At 35.5% G+C, this 23,435-nt stretch overlaps 1 protein-coding gene across 1 annotated transcript in view; it reads right to left on the bottom strand.

The window, feature by feature from the left end:
* The window catches only part of CYN (cyanase), a 52,570-nt gene extending 29,349 nt beyond the window's left edge, over positions 1 to 23,221 (bottom strand). The window contains exons 1-2 of the mRNA XM_089810366.1: positions 22,927 to 23,221; positions 21,970 to 22,041 (exon numbers count right to left, since the gene is read on the bottom strand). Coding sequence (XP_089666492.1) covers positions 21,970 to 22,041; positions 22,927 to 23,192 — 338 coding nt within the window. The 5' untranslated portion in view covers positions 23,193 to 23,221. The remainder of the gene's footprint in view (positions 1 to 21,969; positions 22,042 to 22,926) is intronic.
* Positions 23,222 to 23,435: the final 214 nt, after the last annotated feature.

The raw sequence follows: 23,435 nt of genomic DNA, 5'->3' as shown, positions 1-23,435 counted from the left end.
TTTGACTGAGACTGTACCATACATTGGTATTGTAAGAAGACAAGTGTTTGTAGTAGCTGTTGAAGCATTCACTGAACACTACTATGACTGATACAACAATTTGGTGCGCAAATGCCTTGTAATACAGCCCCATTCTAATATGCAAATCAGAATTATATGTTTCTGTTAATGTTTATCAGAACTTTGGTTTAGAATAGAAGTTGTTTGGCTTATTATTGTTGTAGAAGTTAGCAATCAGCAACTAGTCATTTGGTATAATATCTGTGTTTGGCAAATTATCCTGGAGCCTTTCCAACCATTTGCGAGCTTAAACAAATCAGAGAAACTTGAAGTTACAATAAATAAGTATGCACTAGGGCAGCCTCTAACATGAAACCTCAATATCAATTACAAACTGAAAAATACAAATGTTAACATACAAAGGTGCAAACCCTCAAAGAGCACTCAAATAGGAAAAAAAATTCAAGTAGTTTATCAATCACTTGTGCACCTTCATAATAAGGCTATCGGGCCTTGGTGCTTGCAGGACTAGCATGATTTCTCTTGTTACTACATTCAATCTTCAACTCTTTAAGATTTCCTGAATACACTGTCTTGAGTGGGCTAAGTTTGGACAATCTTAGTAATTGTGGGTCTTTTGCCTCTGAGCAGCAGTAAAAATAATTGGTGAAGTAATTGGAACTTGATACTTTCAGTTAGTCCCAAGTGACCTGAATTACTATCTCTACTTGAGCACAGCCTTGCTCAATTCAACTATGATGAACTGCCAGACTTCGTTGGTTGATTGGCAATAACAGGGCTGGTTCTGAAAGTAAATTGCCGCATGAAGCAATATGGCCTGGTTTTGGGGTGCATGCTGCTACATGGAGATCATGTCTTGATTTGATATATACCACTATTAGAATAATGTTAAATGTAGTTGTAATAAATTCACCTTAGTGGAAAGTTTTTTTCTAATTTTTAGTTTTCTATTTTTCTATTTTTCCGATTTCAATTTAGCCCCAAGTACAATTCTTTTAGTTTTCTCCATATTTGCATTCTGGAGGATTTCTTGGACATGCTAGCACTTAAGAAGATAATTTCTTGATCAAAACACTTCATTTCAGTTTTATATATATATATATATATATATATATATATATATATATATATAGTAATCCTGGGATATGCAACTCATCCTTTTGTAATCACTCTGACTAAGGACAATTATGAGTCTCAACAAAAAGGCATCCTAACACATCACAGGTGATTCAATATTTTACCTCACCTTTATGGACTCATCTTTGAGCCAGAGCCACAAGAGAAGAAATCAATTTGGGGTCATAAGTGTTGGTACAACCATTAGTCCTAGCATCTTTTGGGAGACCTACTATCATATTTCAAGAATTGGGTATCCACGTATAGCTTGGACCAAAATTTGGGAGATCTATGGAGATCCACATAATCCTCCATTCTCAGATGATCCTGCATCAGATTGTTTCATTCCACTTGATGATGTTGCCAATATTCCTTTCAACGATGATACATTAGAGAAGCTTGAATATGATGCAACACTTGAGTGACTTGATGATCAAGAGACATCTCCTAGAGCTCCCACTCCTCTAATTGAGATCACACATCCATCTTCTATTGCTTCATCGAATTATGATAACACTTTGCTGAGAGCTTCCGGCATTTCTTTGCAACAGGTAAATCAAAATCTTTTAGATTCAATCTTGTGAGATGACTTCTTGAAAGGTACTTCAGACTTTTTCGTGGCCATGATAGATTTGGAGGACAAATTTAAGGGGTTATCTCTCCTCTTTGGTGACAATCATGGCATAAATGTTGTTCCCTTATCTTTGATCTTGGGATCTTGTTCAACATAAATTAGCACTTGCGAGGGGGAAGTGGGGGCTGTGGAGGTAAACGTCAAGCAACATGAAGGCGACGTGCTTTTCCATCACCAATGGTGCTCCATTCTCCCACCTCTCAGCAGTGACAGTTTTTTAAATTAAGCCATTCATATAGAAGGACTTGGAGCTAGCACCCAAGTGCCAAAAGTTTATCCCCACATTGCAAAACAGGTTATTTTATCACAATAACTTTCCGCCAAGGTATTCATGTTTTGCAAATGAGATATTGTCGCAATGATGTTGTAGGTGCAGTTAATTGCTATTTGAAGTCTGGTCTTGCTTTTTGGATCATGAGCTCACAACTTTTTTCCACAATCTTAGATTTTTGGAATTCTTATGATGTAGGAAAGTTATTTGAGAACTCTATCAAGCCATCCACACACTCTCTAAATTTAGCCCCTAGTACATTAAATTTTATTGCATTCTGAAGGATTTCTTAGACATGCTAGCACTTTGGAAGGCATTGTTTTGATGAAAACACTTTAATTCAGCTACATATGTATTGATCTCTAATTTACTCATTTGAGAAGCATATGTTTGTTATAATTATGGATTATCCAACTCGTCCTCCTATAAGCAATCTCACTAAGGACAATTATGAATCTTGGCAAAAAGGCGTCCTAACAAATTGTTAAGTGGCTCAATCTTTTGCCTCATCTTTATTGACTCATCCTTGAGCCAAAGACACAATGGAAGAAATCAGTTTGGGGTAATAAATGATCATATCACAGGATTGATTGGTACAACCATCAGCACTAGAATCTTTTGGGAGACCTACTATTGTATTTCAAGAATTAGGAGCCCACGCATGGTTTGGACCAAAATTTGGGAGATATGTGAAGATCCACATAATCCATTCTCAGATGATCCAGCATCAGATTGTTTCCTTGCACTTGATGATGTTGTCAATATGCAATACTTGAGTGCATTGATGATCAAGAGAGCTCTCCTACAGCTCCCTCTTCTCTAATTGAGATCAAACATCCATTGTTTGGTGCTTCATCAAATTTCAGAGATACTTAACTGAGATTTTCCAATGTTCTTTGCAGCGGTTAAATCAAAGCCTTTTAGATTCAATCTCATGGGATGACTTCTTGAAAGGTAGTTCAGCCTTGTTTGTGGAGTCTCACATATCATATTTGGAGGAACAATTTAAGGGTCTACTCTCCTCTTTGATGACAGTCAAGGCACAACTGTTGTTCCATCATCTTTGTCTTTGTATCTGTTGCAACCTTTTCATACCATTGCCCCATCGCAAATGGGCCCCCCCTCTTTTCGATGGGCAGCAGGAGTAGGTGTTTAGCTTTCCTTAGTTTAGTAACAGTTTTGGTAGTCTCTGTCCCTGTGACATGAGTTTTGAATGCCTTAAGATGAAGTTATACCCACTTGAGGGACAATCCATGAAGAAAGATAAAGCCTTGAGCAAAGCATCCAAGTGCCAAAAGTAGTTGTATCTGAGTTTGAGGAGTCAAGGAGTTTAATTTAGGACTCCAAGTTCCCACTTTTGGGAAAGAAATTAAAGAATGAAGCAAGACTTCAGGGTGGCTGAAAAGGATGAAGTAAGACAACATGATTTGCTATTTCAAGATCAGGACTTGAGAAAAGTTTGGAACATATGAGAAGAACTGATTTTGAAGATGATGAACTTGAAGTTAACAAATTGAAAAGTATAGAAAACAAACATGAAGTCCAAGGATTAAGAATACAGCATGCAGATCAAGGTGAAAATGGACAAATCTGAACATGAAGAAGCAGAGGAGGAGATTCTAAATTGTGGGATAAAGAAGGGATTTTTACCAAGTAACCAAAAGGAAAGGTTGAGTTTTCAAAGATAGAAAACCAACATTTAAATTTTCAAGACTCAGAAAGTTTCCAACTCATGGTCAGAATCAGTCCATGAGCTAGAATTCGAGTTCCAACTCTAGGTCAGAATCCGACCTTAGAATGAAATTTCATTTCCAAATACTTCCTAATTTCTGCCCTAGATTGGAGGCATGCCAAGGTGAGTGGAAGATGAAGCAGGACTTAAATTGAATAAAGAAAACCAGATTGGGTGGAGAAGAAGGTGAATCTATCGAGTTTTCAAGGGTGGTTTATCGTGTTCCAAAAATGTATATTCATAAAAGATTAATTACAATATTGAGACAAAGTCTCCTTCTATAGAGAATAACTCAAAAGAAATGGAAACTTTCTAAAAGTCTAACAACAGAAAAGTTTCCATATTATTTAAAAACATACTAAAACTAAAACTTGCCTTAAAGACTAGATCTCTAAAATATCTAAATTACCATATATATTAAATACTTTATTACCCTCCCTTATTGGTCATTCTACCAACTACCCAAAAACTTTCAAATAAAAATGCATTAAGGTTGATTCCTTCTTGTCCTTAGACTTCTCTGCCACATGAGCCTACTACTGAGACTCTCCTTGGTTGGTCTTCTGATCAACCAACTGCTTTCTGCAAAAACTCTGGATATGACCAAACTTCCCACAATAGTGACAGATGATCTTCTTCTTGGAACCCTCCTCTGATGTGTGTTGTCCTTTTTGTTGAGTGGACATACCATTATTTGTGGTAGATAATACGTGTTTCGCACTAACCACGTCACTAGTACTACCAAACTATTGCCTCCACCTATCTTTTCGCAATAGCTTATTGTACTACTCATTAAATTTCAAGTCAACATTACCTTGCTTTCAAAAAACTATTCATAAGGCCGTCGGAGACTCTTCAACATAATCACTACCATGTCCTCTTCCATCTTGCGACCGATAGCATCCAATTGATCGCAGATATCCTTAAACTTCATAAGATGCTCCTGCAGAGACATCTGTTAGCATGAATGTTGATGATATTCCTATGGGGGAGTATTCTAGCATTGCTGGAAGAATTTGGGAGATTGTTTGAGTAGTCATATGTTGCATTCATGGCAATGTTTGTCATTGATGTCAACATACTAAAGACTGACACAGCAGTAGACAAAGATTGAGATCCTACGGATCGAGGATTGAAGATGGGATCAAGCGAAGTTGAGGACTTTCTCTGCAAAGTGTCCTAATGCTATGGTTAAGAACACATGCAGAAAGTCGAAGACTGGTAACAGTTATTCGAAATTTACAGAAGACAGTATACAAACAGTGTTCCTAAGAAGTGGTTTCTGGTAATCCAATTATATCTCCTAACACGGATAAAATTTGGTTATGGCAGTTGTACAAAGATAGAAGACATCATGATGATGACATCAGTGAGTGCACAAAGTACGAGGTCGCATGTGTGAAGATTTGTGAAGACTGTGAGCTGACAGTGCTATCTAATTATGAAAAGATGTAATGTAACGTGTATTGTTTTATCTTAATGAGGTCCTGTTGTAATTGTAATTTGGGAAAGCCTCAAGGCCCACTCAATAAATTATTTCGAGGACTTGGTATAAAGGAAAGTTGTTTTCCTTGTTATTGGAGATATGCAAGTAATGAGTTAAAGTAAGAAAGCAAATTGTAACTGCAAACTATATGCGAGTAAGCGATCTATGGGATTAATGTGATGCGAGTTTGTGGATCTGGTAGTATTTGGTGCAGCTAAGGCATAGTGAATGAGCACAATGATTATATTTCGCAGAAAATGTTAGTGGACAATTGATCATCTGCTATTGTTCTGAAAGGAATAATACAGAGACCAATTGGACAGTGGGTTCGGCAGTCTTGCCCCTGGAGCTGTTTGGACAGTGGGACCTTCTGCCTTCCACAACTCCTAACAAGGTTGGCACAACTCCTAACAAGGTTGGAATCTCCTCACAGGGATTCAAAGTCTCCTAATAGGGACTGATATGTATTGAATGTATTTCATTGGCTCCTAATAGAGTCCATCCTCTTACAAGGAATTTATATATTAGTAAATCATTTTGTGGCTACCATCGCCACTGGGGTTTTCCCTCTGATCAAGGGTTTCCCTAGTTAACAAATCTAGTGCTATTGTGTATGGTTATTGCACTTTCTGATTACAGGTTTCAGATTTAATAAGGAAAAGAAAAGTTGTTTTGACTATATAACTGATTCACGCCCCCCTTCTCAGTTATCTTTGCGGGCTTTACTTTCTAACAATTGGTATCAATGGATTAGGTCCTTAAAGGAAAAGCTTAACAACTTAAGGAGATCTATGGTGAGTCATTTCAGAAAGGATAGTCCAAAGTTTGATGGAACCAACTATAATAGTTGGAAAGAGAAGATAAAGACACATTTGCTATGCATGGGTCCAGGATATTGGTTGATTACTAAGGGAAAGAAAGAAGTAATTTGATGAAGAAAAGCTTGAAGATTGTTCTGAATGGCAGAGAGAGTTATTCATGTGTAATATGTTTGCGAAAGAAGCACTTTTGTTAGCTCTTCCTAAAAATGAATACAATCAAGTAAAATCTTTTAAATTATAAAATGAGATTGGAAAGCTTCGGAATCTACTTATGAAGGTGATCAGCATGCTAAGAAGGTTAGATTACAAAATTGGATATGTTTGTTTCAAGAAGCTAAAATCATGGAAGATGAATCTGTAAGAAGCTATTTTGGTAGGATATCAGAGATTGTTGCAGGAATTAAGGCATGTGATGGTAAGAAAGATGACGATGAAATTGTGTGGAAGATCTTGAAAACTGCATATAAGAAGATAGCGCAAATGATTGAACAAGTTATACCATGTTCAGATAAGTTCACAAGAGAAACTCTTCTTGGAAGATTGAAAGCACTAGAGATAAGTCTGAGACAGAGTGGATATTTCCCTAGAATTGAGACAGCATTCAACGCATTGAGTGTTAGACCTACATTGACAAAGAGCGCAAGCACTAGTGGAGATTATGCTAGCAGCAACAAAGGAAGAACTAAAGAAGACAGAAAAATTGAAAAAGGTAGTGCCTTGCTTGTGAAAAGAGAAGCTGAAGGTAAGAAAATCTTTAAATGTTGGACTTGTAATGAATTTGGTCATTATGCTTCTAAATGTCCTAAGAGAGTAAAGAAGTATAAGAGGAATTTCAAGCCTAGAAGATCTATAGAATGTCTTGATGCAAATGATGAAGATCTAGAAGCTAGTGTGGAAAGATTCTTGAGTGAAAGTGATAATGATAGTGATGAACTACGATTTGTTGCAATTAAGGAGGAAAGTCCTGAAAAAGGAGAAGTTAGAGAAGAAAAGGCATTAGTGTCACAAATTGAAAAGAAGAAATTTGATTGGATCATAGATAGTAGCTGTTCACATCATATGAATGGTGATATGAATAAATTTGTTGAGTTCAACAGTTGTGATGGAGGAATTGTTAGAGTTGAGAACAATGCGGCTTGTCATATTAAGGGAGAAGGATCTATTACTCTTCATGGTAAAACTAATACTGATGATGTTTATTTTGTTGATGGACTAAAACATAATCTTCCAAGTGTTGGACAGTTGGTTGACAAGGAATATCAATTGCAGTTCACAGAGAAGACATGTATTATCAAGGATAAGAAAGGTAAGCTGATTGGTACTAGCACAAGATCAAGAGGTAATGTTTTTCAGCTGAATCCCACAGAGATGACATGCTTGGTTGCTAAAGTTGATAACAATTGGTTGTGGTATTAAAGGTTTTGTCATATAAATTTTGATAACATTGTGAAAGTGAGTTGTACATTTGTTGCTAGAGATCTGCCTAAAATAGTAAAGCCTACTAACATGGTATGCAAGGAATGTGTTATGAAAAAGCAAAAGAAAAGCTATTTTCCAGGAAAGTTCACAACATCAACAAAGTTGGAGATAGTGCACACAGATTTGAGTGGTCCTACAAAAACAAGAGCATTCTACGGTTAAAGGTACTTTATGATTCTTGTTGATGATTTTACTAGGATGATGTGGGTAGCATTTCTTAGAGAGAAATCTGAAGCATTTGAGAAGTTTAAAGTGTTTAAGAACAAAGTTGAAAATGAATCTGGATTAAAGATTAATTGTTTAAGATCTGATAGAAGTGGAGAATTTACCTCGAATGAGTTTAACAGTTTTTGTGAGGTAAATGGCATTAAAAGACAGCTTTCATCCCCTAAGACACCTGAATAGAATGGTGTAGCAGAAAGGAGAAACAAGTCACTGACAGATGCAGCTAGAGCTATGATTTTTGAGAATGATGTCTTAAAGACATTTTGGAGAGAAGCAATTAACACAGTAGTATATACAATGAACAGAGTACAAATCAGACAAGGTACTTGTAAGACTCCTTATGAACTTTGGTTTGGACATGCACCATTAGTTAAGTATTTCAAAAATTTTGGAAGTAAGTGTTATATTAAGAGAGAAGATGACATTGGTAAATTTGATACAAAAAGTGATGAAGGTATGTTTCTTGGTTATTCATTGAAGAGTAAAGAATACAGATGTTTAGATTAGAGAACTAAGACATTGTTGAGAGCACAAATGTTAAAGTTGATGAGAAGTTTGGAATTCAAGATAGAATACTTGATTATGATTTTGATGAAGAAACTAATCCAAAAGCTAACCAAGAGAATGTTGTGTTGTTTTATGAAACTGACACAGATTTGAAAAATGATATACAGATTGTGGAATAGAGAGAAGAACTAAGCAGTGAATCTAGAGCTGAAATAAGAGTTGAGACAGTGACACATAACAAGAACTTGATAAAGAACCATCCTACTGATCAGATTATTGGTAGCAAGGACAAAGCTGTGATGACAAGAAACAAGGTACAAAGAGAAGAACTATGTTTGATTTCTCAAGTAGAGCCTTGTGTCCTACATTTTGTCACCACAAAATGCAGGTAACAGTACGAAACTTCTCAACTTAGTTTTTTATTTCTGAGTTTAGTTCATTATTTAATTGGTTAGTATTGATCAACCAATCAGTTCTAATTGATATAATGAATCTTATTACTAAAGGCTTTCATCAAGTCTTTTTCATTTTTCTGTTTGCTGAGCCTATGCTTGATTTTTTAAGCCTTCAACATCTTTTTTCTTGTTTTTTGTCGTGTGTTTGTTGGCTTTTGGTCCTTTGGTTTTGCTCAAGTTATTGCTTTTGGTTTTTCCTTCGATTTGGTATATCTTAGGGCTTAATCGGAGTTGGCAATCAAAAGATATGACCATTTTAGTGCCCAAAAAGTGGACCTTTTAGGTGCAACTGCACAAATTAAAAATATCACGTTATATTTTTAAATTGACATTCACTTTTTGAAAAATATAACATAAATTTACTTTATGTTATGTTTTTAATTTATTTTATCCTTTTAATTTTTACTTAGTAACTATAGTGCACTTTATGTTATATTTTTAAGTTGAGTTGTTTTTTTATTTTTCACTTAAGTGACTATATTAACTATATAGTTTGATTTAATTTTTGAATTTTAAATCAAATGTCCTAGTAAATATTATTTATGACACATTTGAGTTATATTTCCTCAAAAATTAAATTGACATGTCCTTAATTCATCACTTAAGTTGTGCAAACATGTCTACAAGCACATTTTCATCAAAATATGCACTTGCATCCAAAAGGTGCGATCTTGAATGAAAATGTCATGTAAAAACACAAAAAACATGTTATTACATGCATTTTAAAATGTGCAATGACTCCCAAAAGGAGAGACATGCATATTACATGTGTTTTTCAAAATATGCAATAGCACCCAAAAGGTGTGTTTTTGCCTGAAGGACATTTAAACATGCATAAGCACCTAAAAGGTGTGTTTTTTCTTGCGACTTCAATTTAAAACATGCAATAGCAGCCAAAAGGTGTGTTTTTGCCTATTGAACCATTTTTGAAGACTTTTAAACATGTGTTTGCACCCAAAAGGTGTGTTTTTATAAGGAAGTCATTTTTGAAGTTTTTTAAAAATGTAATGGCATCCAAAAGGTGCGTTTACATGTAATGGCATCCAAAGGGTGTGTTTTGTCTCCAAGAGCATGCATTTACCCTCATAGAACCCGAAATTGAAGACTCAAGGGCTAAAAACTTGATGTTTTCCTCCTCCAAGAACACATTTTTCATCAAAAATGCTTAGATCTGCCCATATAATGGCTTGAAATCCATCACAAGAGGGGCTTTTTTGAGTTTTAATGCATATATATGCATTTGGGGTCATGATTTTGCATGTTCAAGACAAAAATGACTCATATTTTTGCATTTTTGAGCCACATTTTTTTTCAAAACGCCCAGATTTGGGGCAGTTTTGATCACTTTTTGGCTCAAATAGAGATCGTTTTTTAATTTTAATGCATGCTATTGCCTTTGGAGACCATGTATTTGGCATTTTCATGTTGAATTCGACCCTTCATTGCTCATTAATATTTGTTGAATGCAAGTATGGAAGAAGCCAAATTATTATTTGAGAATCTGGATTTGGAGGAGAATTGTTCTTCAAAGTCTATGATTCTTGCTATTTTGGCTCTTTAATGTCCAAGTAAGTAGACATTTTCAAACTTGCTCATCAATTCATGTTTATCTTGCTATTTCCATGCATATTATGGTTTGTTATTGCACATTTGTCTAAATGTATACCATATAAAGTGCAAATTCTCTTTAAATAGGATGAAAACATTCATTTTTAAGTGTTTGGAATTTCCTCAAATTCCAATTTCGAATTTGCACATGAAAGCAACTTGCTTTTTGACATGTTTGAGTCTAAAACCAAAGGCATGTGTTTCTTTTGTGTTTATTTTCGTTGTTTGTTTGCGTTTTTTTTGTTTTTCTTCATTTGGAAGAAGTTGCAAGTTCTTTCCCAAGAATTTGAGCACGTTTCACTTCATTCCACCTTCCACCTCTTCGTGCAAGTGCATCGCTTAATTCCATATTCGCCATTACATGCCAAGGCACATTGCATCCATTCCTTTCAAATGCAATTACACTTCTACATGCGATTATATGTAATCTCACCCTCCATCCGCACTTACATGTAATCTCACCCTCTAGCTGCACTTACATGTAATCTCAACTTCCATCCACGATTACATATAATCTCATCTTCCATCCACGATTGCATATAATCTCATCTTCCATCCACAATTACATGTGATTCCATCCTATTTTTCAAATCCGCTTACACACATTTCCATCCTTCGAACCTAATTGCATGTTCGCATCAAGTCACAATTACATGTAATCCACTTTGTGTAATGACATCCAAAGAACCCATTTTTGTCTAAAGGTCACACTTTTAAAGTCAAAAGTTATCATTTGCACGCATTCCCATGCACCTGACCTTCATTCCTCAAGGCATCTTTATAAGAACTCGTTCTTTCCCATACTCATTTACATGTCATCAATCTTCCTAAGTCCCATTTTAGCCCTCGCGTGTACTTTCCATATCACATCCAATTCATTTCATATGTTCCATGAGTATCTAATCAATACTCCACATATACTATTCCATAGAGATCCATTTTGTCAATATTCTCATGGAGTTAGAATCCATATCTTCCAATGATGAATTCAATCCCATTGAAACTTTCATGTTGCAGTAAGTCAAGATATGTCAGGATTTCTATAAAGAATGAAGACATCCAGTAAAGAAGGTGTGTTTCAAATCAAAGAAGCGGTAATTCATTTGGTCTCCATTTTCCCAATGGTTGTCGTGGGAATGCGCCAAACACTTTGTTTCAAAAAAAAAAATTTGCAAATGCTTGTCAAAAAGTTGTTCCAACTTTACCTCTGGACATGATTGAGAAGGTCTTCAAAGTGCTAGAAAATCCAAAATGTGCAAGTCTAACAAGATAATTCACAACTTGGAATGAGGAAAAGATTGATCACATCGAGTTTTCAAATCACAACTGAAAACTCATCATGGTGAATGTAGTGGTGTAGAATACAGGCATTCTCGATCCCGTGATCATCATCAAGTACAAGGCTTTTGCCAACAATCCACAGGATTGATTCATTTAGAATCAATGGCCTCAACTCTTTCTTCTTCTTCTTCTTCTTTCATGTTTGAAGTTGGAAAGGACGTATTGCATGAAATGATGTAATTACATGAAATTGTGTAATGACGTGTAATCCAATAATTTCTCTTGTTAAGTTAGACTTGTTAAGTTAGACCGGGTCAAAGTTTGTTGAGTTGCTCCCACTTTTTCCTCCATCTTTTTCTCAACTCCTTTGCCCATATAAGGAGTGGCCGCCTCATTGTAAAACTCATCTTTTGGTGTATGCAAGAAAGCTCTGCCAAACTTGTGAAAGCATAACTTTGATTGTGTAGTACCAATTTGGGAGAAAAGTGAATAAAAGAAGCAATTGGATTCAAAGCTTTGACTGGAAGCAATTGTGATAGAGCAAATTAGATGTTTTGACTGTAATTTGTGCCTATTGTCTTTGATCCATGTTATTATTGTGTATTCAATAATAGAGCGTAGTGAGTTAAGAAGCAATCGGAGCCAAAGCTTTAATTGGGAGCAGTTGTGGTAATACATAGACTAGAAGCTTTGACTGTAGCTTGTGTTAACATCTAAAATTCACGAAAAATAGTTAGAATTTTCCTACTTCTAGAAGTCTTTGCACCCCAATGGTAGAGGCTTTTCTTATAGAATAGAGCTCATCTACTTCTGGAAGTCTTTGGGCCCCAATGGTGGTGATTTTTCTTATACACAGGACTTAGAGCCAAACCGGTATGCTTTTAATCAGCTTTTGAGTTGGTGTTGGTTTATTGGTATCACTGTTTCCAACTACTAGATAGAAGTGTAGTTAGAGATTTCATCTTGCCCATTACTCGCTCCGCGAGTAAGTGGATTCTTTCCTGAAAGTTAAGAGGAAAGAATATTGGTAACACCCCTTACAAAATCTCTCAACTTCTTGCTTATCTTGAGCTGTTTCATGGAACGGTGAGAAGGGGAGCCTTCCCTTTAAGGTAAGAGAGACTCTGTCTCACACGCTATGGCTGGTCATCCTATTTTGCAACTGGATTTTAACCTAAATTGTCAGTTGCAAAATATCCACCCAACAAACTTAAAAGTACAAATGAAGCTAGTAAAGATGACTTTTGGATTCAAGCTATGAGAGAGGAATTAGATCAGATTGAGAAGAATGACACATGGGAATTGGTTCCTAGACCCAACAACAAGAATATTATAGGAACTAAGTGGGTTTTCAGAAATAAAATGAATGAACAAGGTGAGGTTGTGAGAAATAAAGCAAGACTGATATGCAAAGGATATTCACAACAAGAAGGTATTGATTATGAGGAAACATTTACACCTATTGCCAGATTAGAAACAGTTAGAATGTTTTGGCTTATGCGGCTAACAAAAAATTCACATTGTATCAAATGGATGTGAAGTCAGCATTTCTGAATGGACAACTTGAAGGAGTTTGCATTGAGCGACCTAGAGGTTTTCCTTTGACAAAAGGAGATATGGTCTACAAATTAAAGAAAGCATTATATGATTTGAAACAAGCACCTAGAGCTTGATATACGAGGTTGGATAAATATTTGGCAAAAATGGGATTTGTTAAAGGTACTGCAGATAGTAACCTGTATTTAAAAGAAATTGAGAATGGTTTGTTGATTATTATAGTATTTGTGGATGATATAACCTTTGGAGCAGATGTTGAAGCAAGTGAAGCATTTGCTAGTGAAAAGAAGAATGAGTTTGAGATGAGCATGATTGGTGAGATGAAGTATTTCTTGGGTGCAGAACAATGAAGGTATTTTCTTATTACAAACAAAGTACTTGAAAGATTTGTTGAAAAGATTTGATTTGGAGAGTTGTAAACTTGTTGGTACACCTATGGTAACTAGTCATAAGTTATCTAGCCAAGATGAGACACGTGTTGTTGAGTAGAAGAAGTACAGATCCATGATTGGAGGTTTGCAATATTTGACACATACAAGACCAGACATAGCTAATGCAGTTGGCATTGTTGCAAGATTTCAAGCTGATCCTAAAGAAGCACATTATGTAGCAGTAAAGAGGATTTTCAGATACTTGAAGGGTACACCTAATTTTGGACTGTGGTATGACAGATCAAATGACTTTACTCTATGTGGATATATTGATGTAGATTGAGCAAGCGGTATGGATGACAGAAAGAGTACAAGCGGTGGAGCATTTTTCTTAAGATTGGTTTCTTGGCTAAGCAAGAGACAAGAATGCATTTCACCGAGTCCAGCAAAAGTAGAATATGTAGCAACAGCAAATAATTGCAATCAGATTATTTGGATGAAGCAGATGTTGAAGGATATTGGAGTTGAGTTTACTAAGCCTGTTGTCAAACATTGTGACAACACAAGTACAGTGAGTATGTCTAAGAATTTTGTGTTGCGTTCTAAGATGAAGCACATATCTATTAAGTATCATGTTTTGATAGAAAAGGTTGTAGAGAAAGAGATCAAACTAGAGTATGGCAATACAAAGGAGCAGATAGCAGATATCTTTACAAAGTCTTTACCGAAGGATGCATTTGAGTATTTGCGAAGTATGTTTGGGGTTATGCCTCTGCCTACTTCTGAATAAATGATACAGAGATTGCATTAGTCCAGTGGTACAGAGCACTATTGTTTATCTGGATTGGATGTTGATGCTTCCTCTATTGGGGAGTATCTGTATTGAGCTGAGTCATTAAGGTAGTTGGTATTGAACAATGTCTTTGGACACTTCAGATGATTGAAGATATTGAGAAGCAAACTAACATAATCATGCCTTTGTCATTGATGTCAATGGGGGAGAGTTCTACATGAAAAACATTCAATGGAGAGAGTATTGATGTCAATGGGGAAGTATATCAATAAGGGAGAGATGGTTTTGTGAGAGATTGATTTGATTGATGAAGAGGATTTGAAAAGAAGATGACTACAGCAATGGAGTTGACTACACTAGTGGAGCAGTTGCAACAAAGCGATATTTTTGCTATTCTTGGAACTTAGATGTTTTTCATTTATGTTGCCATCAATGTCAAAGGGGGAGATTGTTAACGTGAATGTTGATGATATTCCTATGGGGGAGTATCCTAGCATTGCTGGAAGAATTTGAGAGATTGTTTGAGTAATCATATGTTGCATTCATGGTAGTGTTTGTCATTGATGTCAACATACTTTAGACTAACAGAGCAGGAGATAGAGATCGAAATCGTGCAGATCAAGGATTGAAGATGGGATCAAGCGAAGTTGAGGACATGTTCTACAGTGTCCTAATGTTATGGTTAAGAGTGCATATGGAAGTCGAAGACTAATAACAGTTATTCGAAATTTACATTAAAAAGTATACAAACAGAGTTCTTGAGAAGTGGTTTTTGGTAATCCGATTATATCTCCTAACACGGATAAAATCCGGTTATGCATAATTGTACAAAGATAAAAGACATGATGATGACGTCAATGAGTGCGCAAAATCCGAGGTCGCACGTGTGAAGATTTGTGAAGACTGTGAGCCAACAATGTTATGTAATTATGAGAAGATGTAATGTAACGTGTATTGTTTTATCTAAATGAGATCCTATTGTAATTGTAATTTGGGAAAGCCTCAAGGCCAACTCAATATATTATTTCAAGGACTTAGTATAAAGGAAAGTTGTTTTCCTTGTGATTAAGGATATGCAAGTGATGAGTTAAAGTAAGAAAGCAAATTGTAAGTGCAGACTATATGCGAATAAGTGATCAAAGGGATTAATGTGATGCGAGTTTGTGGATTTGGTATTGAGATGTGAGAAGCATTTGGTGCAACAGAGCGTTGAATAAGCACAGTGATTATATTTGGCAGAAAATGCTAGTAGACAATTGATTATCTGCTATTGTTCTGAAAGGAATAATACAGAGGCCAGTTGGACAATGAGTTTGATGGTCTTGCCCCTGAAGCTATTTGGACAGTGGGTACTTCTACCTTCCACAACTCCTAACAGGGTTGGCACAACTCCTAACAAGGTTGGAATCTCCTCACAGGGATTCAAAGTCTCCTAACAGGGACTGATATGTACTGAATGTATTTCATTGGCTCCTAACAAAGTCCATCCTCTTACAAGGAATTTATATATCAGTACATCATTTTGTGGGTAACATCCCCGTCGGGGTTTTCCCTCTAATCAAGGGTTTCTCTAGTTAACAAATCTAATGTTATGTGTATGGTTATTGCACTTGTTGATTACATGTTTCAGATTTAATAAGGATAAGAAAAGTTGTTTTGACTGTATAATTGATTCACCCCCCCCTCCCCGCTCAGTTATCTTGGTGGACTTTACTTTCTAACAACATCTTCTCATTTGTCACAAGAGAAAACAACATATTCTTCAAAATGAAAGCTCTCTTTTATTTGATGTTTCATGGAGACTTTTCATGTGCACCCAAAGCTTTGTTGCAAACTTGCCAAATGATACTTTTGGAAGCATCTCGTTGGTAACAGATAACTTCAGCAACATAACCACTTCTTGGTTACGTTCATTAAACTTGTCTTGGTATTTGTGCATTACTATCGAACGAGTAGAGTTATCCAAAACAAGCTTGTCCAAGCACCAATACTCAAAAATTGAAAGCATCCTCTACTTCTAGGTATTATAATTCTTTTCATTGACCCACTGATTTCCCTACAACATGATGTTGGTCAACGGCACCAATCCTCCCATTTTCCTATGCAAAAATCAGTAAAAAAAAACTTCAGCGAAGAGCTAGCACAAATCCCAAGACAGATGCGCATTAAGTACAAAACTTCGCTTTTCTTTTGGAAAAACTATAAAAAGCGTTTTGCAAACCTAAATACCTTTTATATTTAATACAAAAATCATCCAAAAAAAATTCTTCCAAAATCCTAACTAAAACATAAACTCATCTAACTTTACACATCTCCAAAAAAACTTAATCATAGAAACCCAGAAAACAGAAACATGTGTAAAGCAGGAAATCCACAATTTTCAGAATGTCTTCATAAAAAAATCTACAAACACCAAAACTCTCAAACCAATACTTCAATTTTTCATAAAAATTTTGGAAAAATTCCAGGTAGAAAGAGCTTCAATTTTTTCTAAAAATTCAAAGAAAACATCTTGAGCTTTGCTACCATGTTACAAATATGTATATTCATAAAAGATTAAATACAATATGGCCAAAGCCTCCTTATATAGAGAATAACTCAAAAGAAATAGAACCTTTCTAAAAGGCTGAAAACAGGAAAGTTTCCACATTATTTAGAAACTAACTAAAACTAGAACTTGCCTAAAATACTAGATCTCTAAAAAATCTAAATGACCATTAATATTAAATACTTTATTAAATTAGATTTCAAAATGAAACAAAAAGATGAAAATCAAACTTGGTGTAAGGAACCTCAACCAGTTCTAACTCCAACAACAACAAATTACTTCAGTTTTAGGTGTTTGACATTTTGTCAAACACTTTGCATGAAACCTCTATCTCGCAGTCCTTTATTTTCAGATTACTTTTGTTTGCTTGCAATGGTTTCAAATTTACTTTAGACACTTGCAAAAGTTTACCAAAAAGTCTAGTCAAAGAACTAAGTTACAATGCAATCATTTTTCACCCTTTCAAATGCATACATATGATTTCTATATGTACAATGTGCACTTCTTCACAAACACTTGGCATTCAATCTAATTAACTGATTAGAGCAATTCAGTTATGACATTACACCAACAGCCAACTTTATTTACTATGTGAGATTTGCAACGTTTACAATGCCAAAATATCAATGATGCACACACTTAATTTTCAACATTATTATTGAACCTGGTAACACTGAAGGTGGTTGAAAGAAGTCTCGGAAATGATGGATAAACAATGAATAAACATTCTTCAATTCCAACACCAGCTGGAGAAATGTGGTTGCAGCCTTCAGTGCTTGCACGTGGCCCTTCTACAGTCAACCCTTCTACAGTCAATTTGCAGGCTTAAAACTTGTATTTGGCACTTCTAGAAATAATTGCAGGTCCGTGATGAATCAGCATTGATTAGGAATGATGAAATGCAGACCTTCTAAGCTCCCTAACAGGAAACCACAGCCTCAACCAATTCAATTACCAGTCAACGTGGTAGACATAGAGGTATCCAACATGGCTTCCAATGGCAGATTTAACCCCAGGTCTGATAGCTGTCCCAAAACCAGTAATGTAGTCACAATATGAAAACAGTTCCTTGCACAATTTCCTCTTACAAACCCCAGATGAATCTTCAGCAAAAACTTAATAACTTTGGTATACAACAGCACCACAATTACCATCAGAACAGTCAGAATTAATCACCTGATAATCAGAGCATAATTCACCATAATATTTCAGTGGTTCAAAGTGCAATCAGAGAGGAATCAGTCCTCAAGAAACCCCTGTTGAAAACCTTCAACAACTTCACAAAATAATAAAATCAAAGCCAAGAGAATGAATTTCTTTTTCTCCATGAAGTCTCTTTTATAATGTAACTTGGCTTCTTCCTCACACATTTCATTAAAGAGCCTTCATCAATACACCTCTCAATTAGAAGCTCTCATTTAATAATTTAATAATGATTTGGCCACTAAAATAATAATAACTCCCAAAATACTTATCCTTTACATATGTCATCTGAAACAGGAGTCACACCTATTATTTCCCAATGTGACCAAATGCACTTTCCTAAAATAGAAAGGGTCCCTCTCAATCATCACCAAACTTTCCATAAATAGAAGATGCATGAAACTAAGCCCAAACGAAGTCCAATCTGAATCAAACGAAGACCAAGCTGGAACAGACTGAATTGTGAATAAGACAAGACCCTCCCATAGCCAAGCCTCTACCTCAAAAGACCCTATATCCACAATAATTAACCAATGAGGGTCACAATAATAGGTAAATCCCTCAAACTCCAATGCTGGCAAAAATGAGGACATTACACTTGGTGAAATTTCCATCAGCAATAAATGTAAATTACATTCAAATGTATGGATTAAAGATTAAAAAATGAAGGCAAAATCATGAATTCCAAGTGGAGGGGCTAAGAGAATAAATTATGAGTCTAAGTGCTGGAACTTGAAGATTTCCAACTCATGGTCGGAATCCGAGCATAAGCTGGAACTCAGATTCCAGCTCTAGGTTGGAATCCGAACCTTGAGTTGGAATTCCATTTCCAACTAGACTTCAAAAATCACCCAGCAATAGGACTTGATCAGACTGACTTAAGGTCAGATTTGTCTTTCCAAATTCAATGGAAATTGCTTGTATAGGTCCACCTTGAGAAAAGACGAGACATGAATGCAAATGGAAAAACATTTTTAATCATCTACTTGTATTTTAAGCCAAGTCAGCCAACATGAAGAATCACCTTAAATTCAATCAAATTTAAGATGTAAAATTCAGGTTTTCCACAGCCAAAAACAAGTTTAGAAGGATCAAGTACTTGAAGATCTGAGTTTGTAGACTCAGAATTTTGTGACTAAATGATTTAATTGAACTTCTTATTTTGCCCAAAAGGTCAATAGATGCAATCAGATTTTAGTGTTGCTTTAGGGAGAAATTGATTAAAATTATCTAAGTAGAATGATGTTCTTTTGACTAATCCATTGTCCCCTTGATCAGCCAATCATTTGCTCTTGATGTACTCTTGTGGAAGGTATCTTTTGGTTTCACAAGTGAGCCCGGAGGCTTGAGTCCATTGGTGACTCTAATTAAATGTTGGATAAAAGGAGGCTATTCTCACACCAAATCAAGGCAATTCACATGTACACTTTCATTCTTTATACTGAAAGATATTTTTGGGGTCTCCTAATACCACCAACATATTCGTGTTCTCTTCCATGCTTGTAGAGCTTACTTTATGCTCACTCAAATTTGTGTCTATAACTTACACTTATGCTCTCTATCCTGTATTCCTTGTTTTTGTTGCATTCCAATTCTGAATCAGAATTTTTCCTTAAAACATAGTAGTTTTCCCTTTTTTATTGTACGACAACTCAAGGTTCATCATTGGAGCTGTTCCACTCTGTATGCACACAATGCCATTGGGTGGCAACCAAACACTTCTAAAAAATTTAAGCTAGAGAAGATTAGCCATGCACTGATTCCTTTAAGCTCCTGCCAACGCTATAATTTCCTGTCCTTAATTGATTGCATATCTCAATATTAACAGAATTCCATCAAGATGTCAAATTGTTTTTGTAATTCTGAGTTTATCATTTACTTCACTTACTCCTATTAACTTCTTCTCTGATAAGTAAACACCACAATTTTCAACATTTTGTTCATTCAGGTTTGACTGTGTAGTGGCAGCATCATGGTCTAGTTTTGCAGAATTTCCCACCACATGAAGTTATGAACAGCATTACTAATATTTATCTGAGGATAAAAACTGTTTGGTGTGCTGTGTACAGCTAGTCTGTGAATGGCTTTTTGAAGCAAAGCCAGAAAACCTCGCATAGTTTCAGTATTCCATTTTTACAGAAGAAGAAACCCAATTTGGGAAAAAAATGTAGATGGCATGAGGCCTCACTACTTCATAACTGCAGTAAATGCTTAAAACCAAATTGGCATTTATCATTCTATCAAAAAGTGAATTTTACAGGCTTAGAGAAGACAAAAGCTCTCTGTATAGGACATCTCTTGGCTTATGACCTTGTATTAGTAATGTGAACTGCAATCCTTTAGACTTACTATTATCAATCTATTACACACCATCATAGACACCCCAACCCCAGGAGCTGAGATATAAAAGAGACAGAACCCATCACCTATGGTTAGCTGGTTTGTTGTTGACTTTCTATTTCCCTGTGAGCTTCACATTGGCTATTATCACAAACCCTTATCTATGTGTGTCTGCCTCTTTCTGTCTAAAAATATCAAGATCGATTCCCATCAAATCGCATCATCCTCATACACACAACACCATTGAGTCTAGATAAATGCATCGATATCATACATGTAGTATATCATAGACACTAACGCCAGAGACACTCAAAACAATCAACAGACCCTAAGTAACTGTTCACTACTGTCATAAGTCTGGTGTATAGATCAATTCCCAAAGACTACGCCTCTAAAGTGTTGATAATTGTAGTTCAGAAAGGTAAGTTAGAAGTAGAGTTCAAGTAGGACTCTAGTTTATCCACCTAACTAATTAAAGCAGTCAGCTAAGAAGAAGAGTTCAAGCACGAATCTACTTTATGGAACTAGACTTCAAGTAGGACTCTACTTTACGGAAGTAGACTTCAAGTAGGACTCTACTTTTCCCAACTGTTGTTATAAAAGGAAGCTAAGAGTTAAAATAGAAATCAATTTTATCTTTCTCGAGAAGGACATTGAGAGAGAGGGACAAAATCAGAGAAGATAACTCTGATTTTCAGCAGGGCTGAAAGGAGAAAGACTACAGCTGTTAACAGCAAAGGAGAAGGTAGCAATACCATATACATTCTAGGTTGGCTATTTTGTTTGCAACTTGTTCCAGACCCATTTTCCCATGTACTGAGAACTCTTGTAAGTTCTGAAGTTATTTTGAATAATGAACTGATTGAAGAGCATATCAACTATGTATGATTGTGTTTTTTTTTTCTAGTTTACTGTTGTTTGCTTTCGTTAAATAAATCTAGTAGTGTAAATCTAGATCTGATCTATTTACCTAGATTTTGGATTTAAGAAATTAACACAAAGAATTTTACTAATCATACCACTAACAGAATTTGTCACTAACAAATCAACATTTATACTTTCAGTATTCCTCTTTCTCTTAAAGTTATTTAACAATTCATAACTTATAATTTTGAGAAAAGAGGCAATTGCTACCCTGAGAAACTTCTTGAAAAGGACACTCTTAAAGAAGTAAATTTGTATCTACGGCAAGAGATGAAAGGAGGGGACTTAAACTACCTTGCCATCTGACAATGTAACCAAAATCCAATGCCTGTAATAATTCATTTTTTAACTAGAGATTGTATTGGAGAATCTACTAAGGAATTGATATTAACTTTCAACAGTTCCATTAAAATCGCACTTGTTGGAGCATAATGAGCGAATTTGGACCCAATGATCCCAGTTTTAATAAATGAAGCTGTAAGATTTAGAATTGATTGTACTAATGATTATAAAACAGAAACAATAAAGATAGCATGCAAAGCAAACCATAATCATAAAAGCACCACATCAAACAGTTTAAGGTAGGACACAACATACATGCCATCGCCAAAATCCTCATTGATAACCTCCTTGATGCTCTCTCCAAAATGCATGACAGCCTCATGCAATCTGCCACAAAAACAAACCCAAATAAGAAATGCAACCATGGTTCCAGCTAAATGCGTTTGGTCTGTAAGCAATTCCAGTAAATTCCACACTATTTTTCCCATTGAACTCCCTGTATCTAGGATATGATGAAATGCAACATACAAGTGGATAACTTTAAACAGTGTATCACCAATTAGCTACTTTCCGAACCAAAATCCCAAAAAAAAATTTCCTCAAAGGACAAATGTACGATACTTATTACAGAAAAATAAATTGATCACTATATCTCCACTAGAGAAGGACCTGAAATAGTAATCATATATTTTTTTGAAAATTTCTTATTTGAAAATTTCGTTAGAATGTCCATCTGATATTCATTTTTTTAACTGTAACTATTCAAACCACCAATTATAAATGAAATGAATACCCCTTTATCTTTGAACTAAACCTAATAGAAGTTAATTATTCGTGCACACTCCTGATACAAATAGGCTACTAAAAAATCCAGCAAGGTTATCCGATCAGCTCAAAAATTAAATACATTGATAGAGTTTCCACAGAAAACACGGAATGAAGTGCTCAAATGTGTTAAATAGTACTCGTGGCAGACCCAAATTGACGAGACGGATTAATCCCAGGCGAATGTAACAGAACAGATACCCCTCTTTGCAACAACTATACTAAAAATTACTCCACAACGCATACTCCAAATTACCAAATTAAAGAAAAATATTAAATATTTTACATAAATCAGTTCTAAAGTAAGTACTGCTACAATTACAATGACGACCAGTTTTGCAATCCTTTAGTAAATGAAATATATTACTGCAGCCATATCTCGAATTCAAAACGACAAAACGGGATACAAAGTTTTAGATAATTCAAGAAGGCAATTATGTGGCATACCTGTAAATACACGGTTCCTGCAATATATTGGGATTGTATGAGCGCATAGGTGGGCGCATCATAGCTGCAATGTGTTCATCCTTGAGAGAAGGCACAGCCTTGCGCAGAGACTCTACAGTATTGGGCTTCAATTGCGCTTGACGTCTGAACAGCTGGGCAACATAAACATTTGTAAGCCCTGTTTCTGCAGCTATATCTGAACATGTCTTTCCACTTGCTTCCTTGATCGACAGCAACGATTCGACTAAACATTCTTTGTTATCCATCACAATAATTTATGAAAGTACTTCCTCCCATATATGTTATATAAGTCACGTTGGATTGTGTGGCGATGAAGTGTAATCCTTTTTAATTTTTCCTTTTGTTTAATTTTTGTATAAAATTAATATTTCAGTTAGTTTGGTCGTGCAATTGAATGTCATTCAGATTTTATTATGATGTTACAACTTTAAGAATTGGAGATTTAATATTCGCCAGCATCATTATTATACGTGATGAAATGGTAAAGT

The sequence above is a fragment of the Cupressus sempervirens genome, chromosome 11 (genome assembly GCF_028749045.1).
Source record: "Cupressus sempervirens isolate cs-2001-9-10 chromosome 11, ASM2874904v1, whole genome shotgun sequence".
In the NCBI taxonomy this organism is placed as follows: domain Eukaryota; kingdom Viridiplantae; phylum Streptophyta; class Pinopsida; order Cupressales; family Cupressaceae; genus Cupressus; species Cupressus sempervirens.
This window is presented reverse-complemented; position numbering and strand designations above follow the sequence as displayed.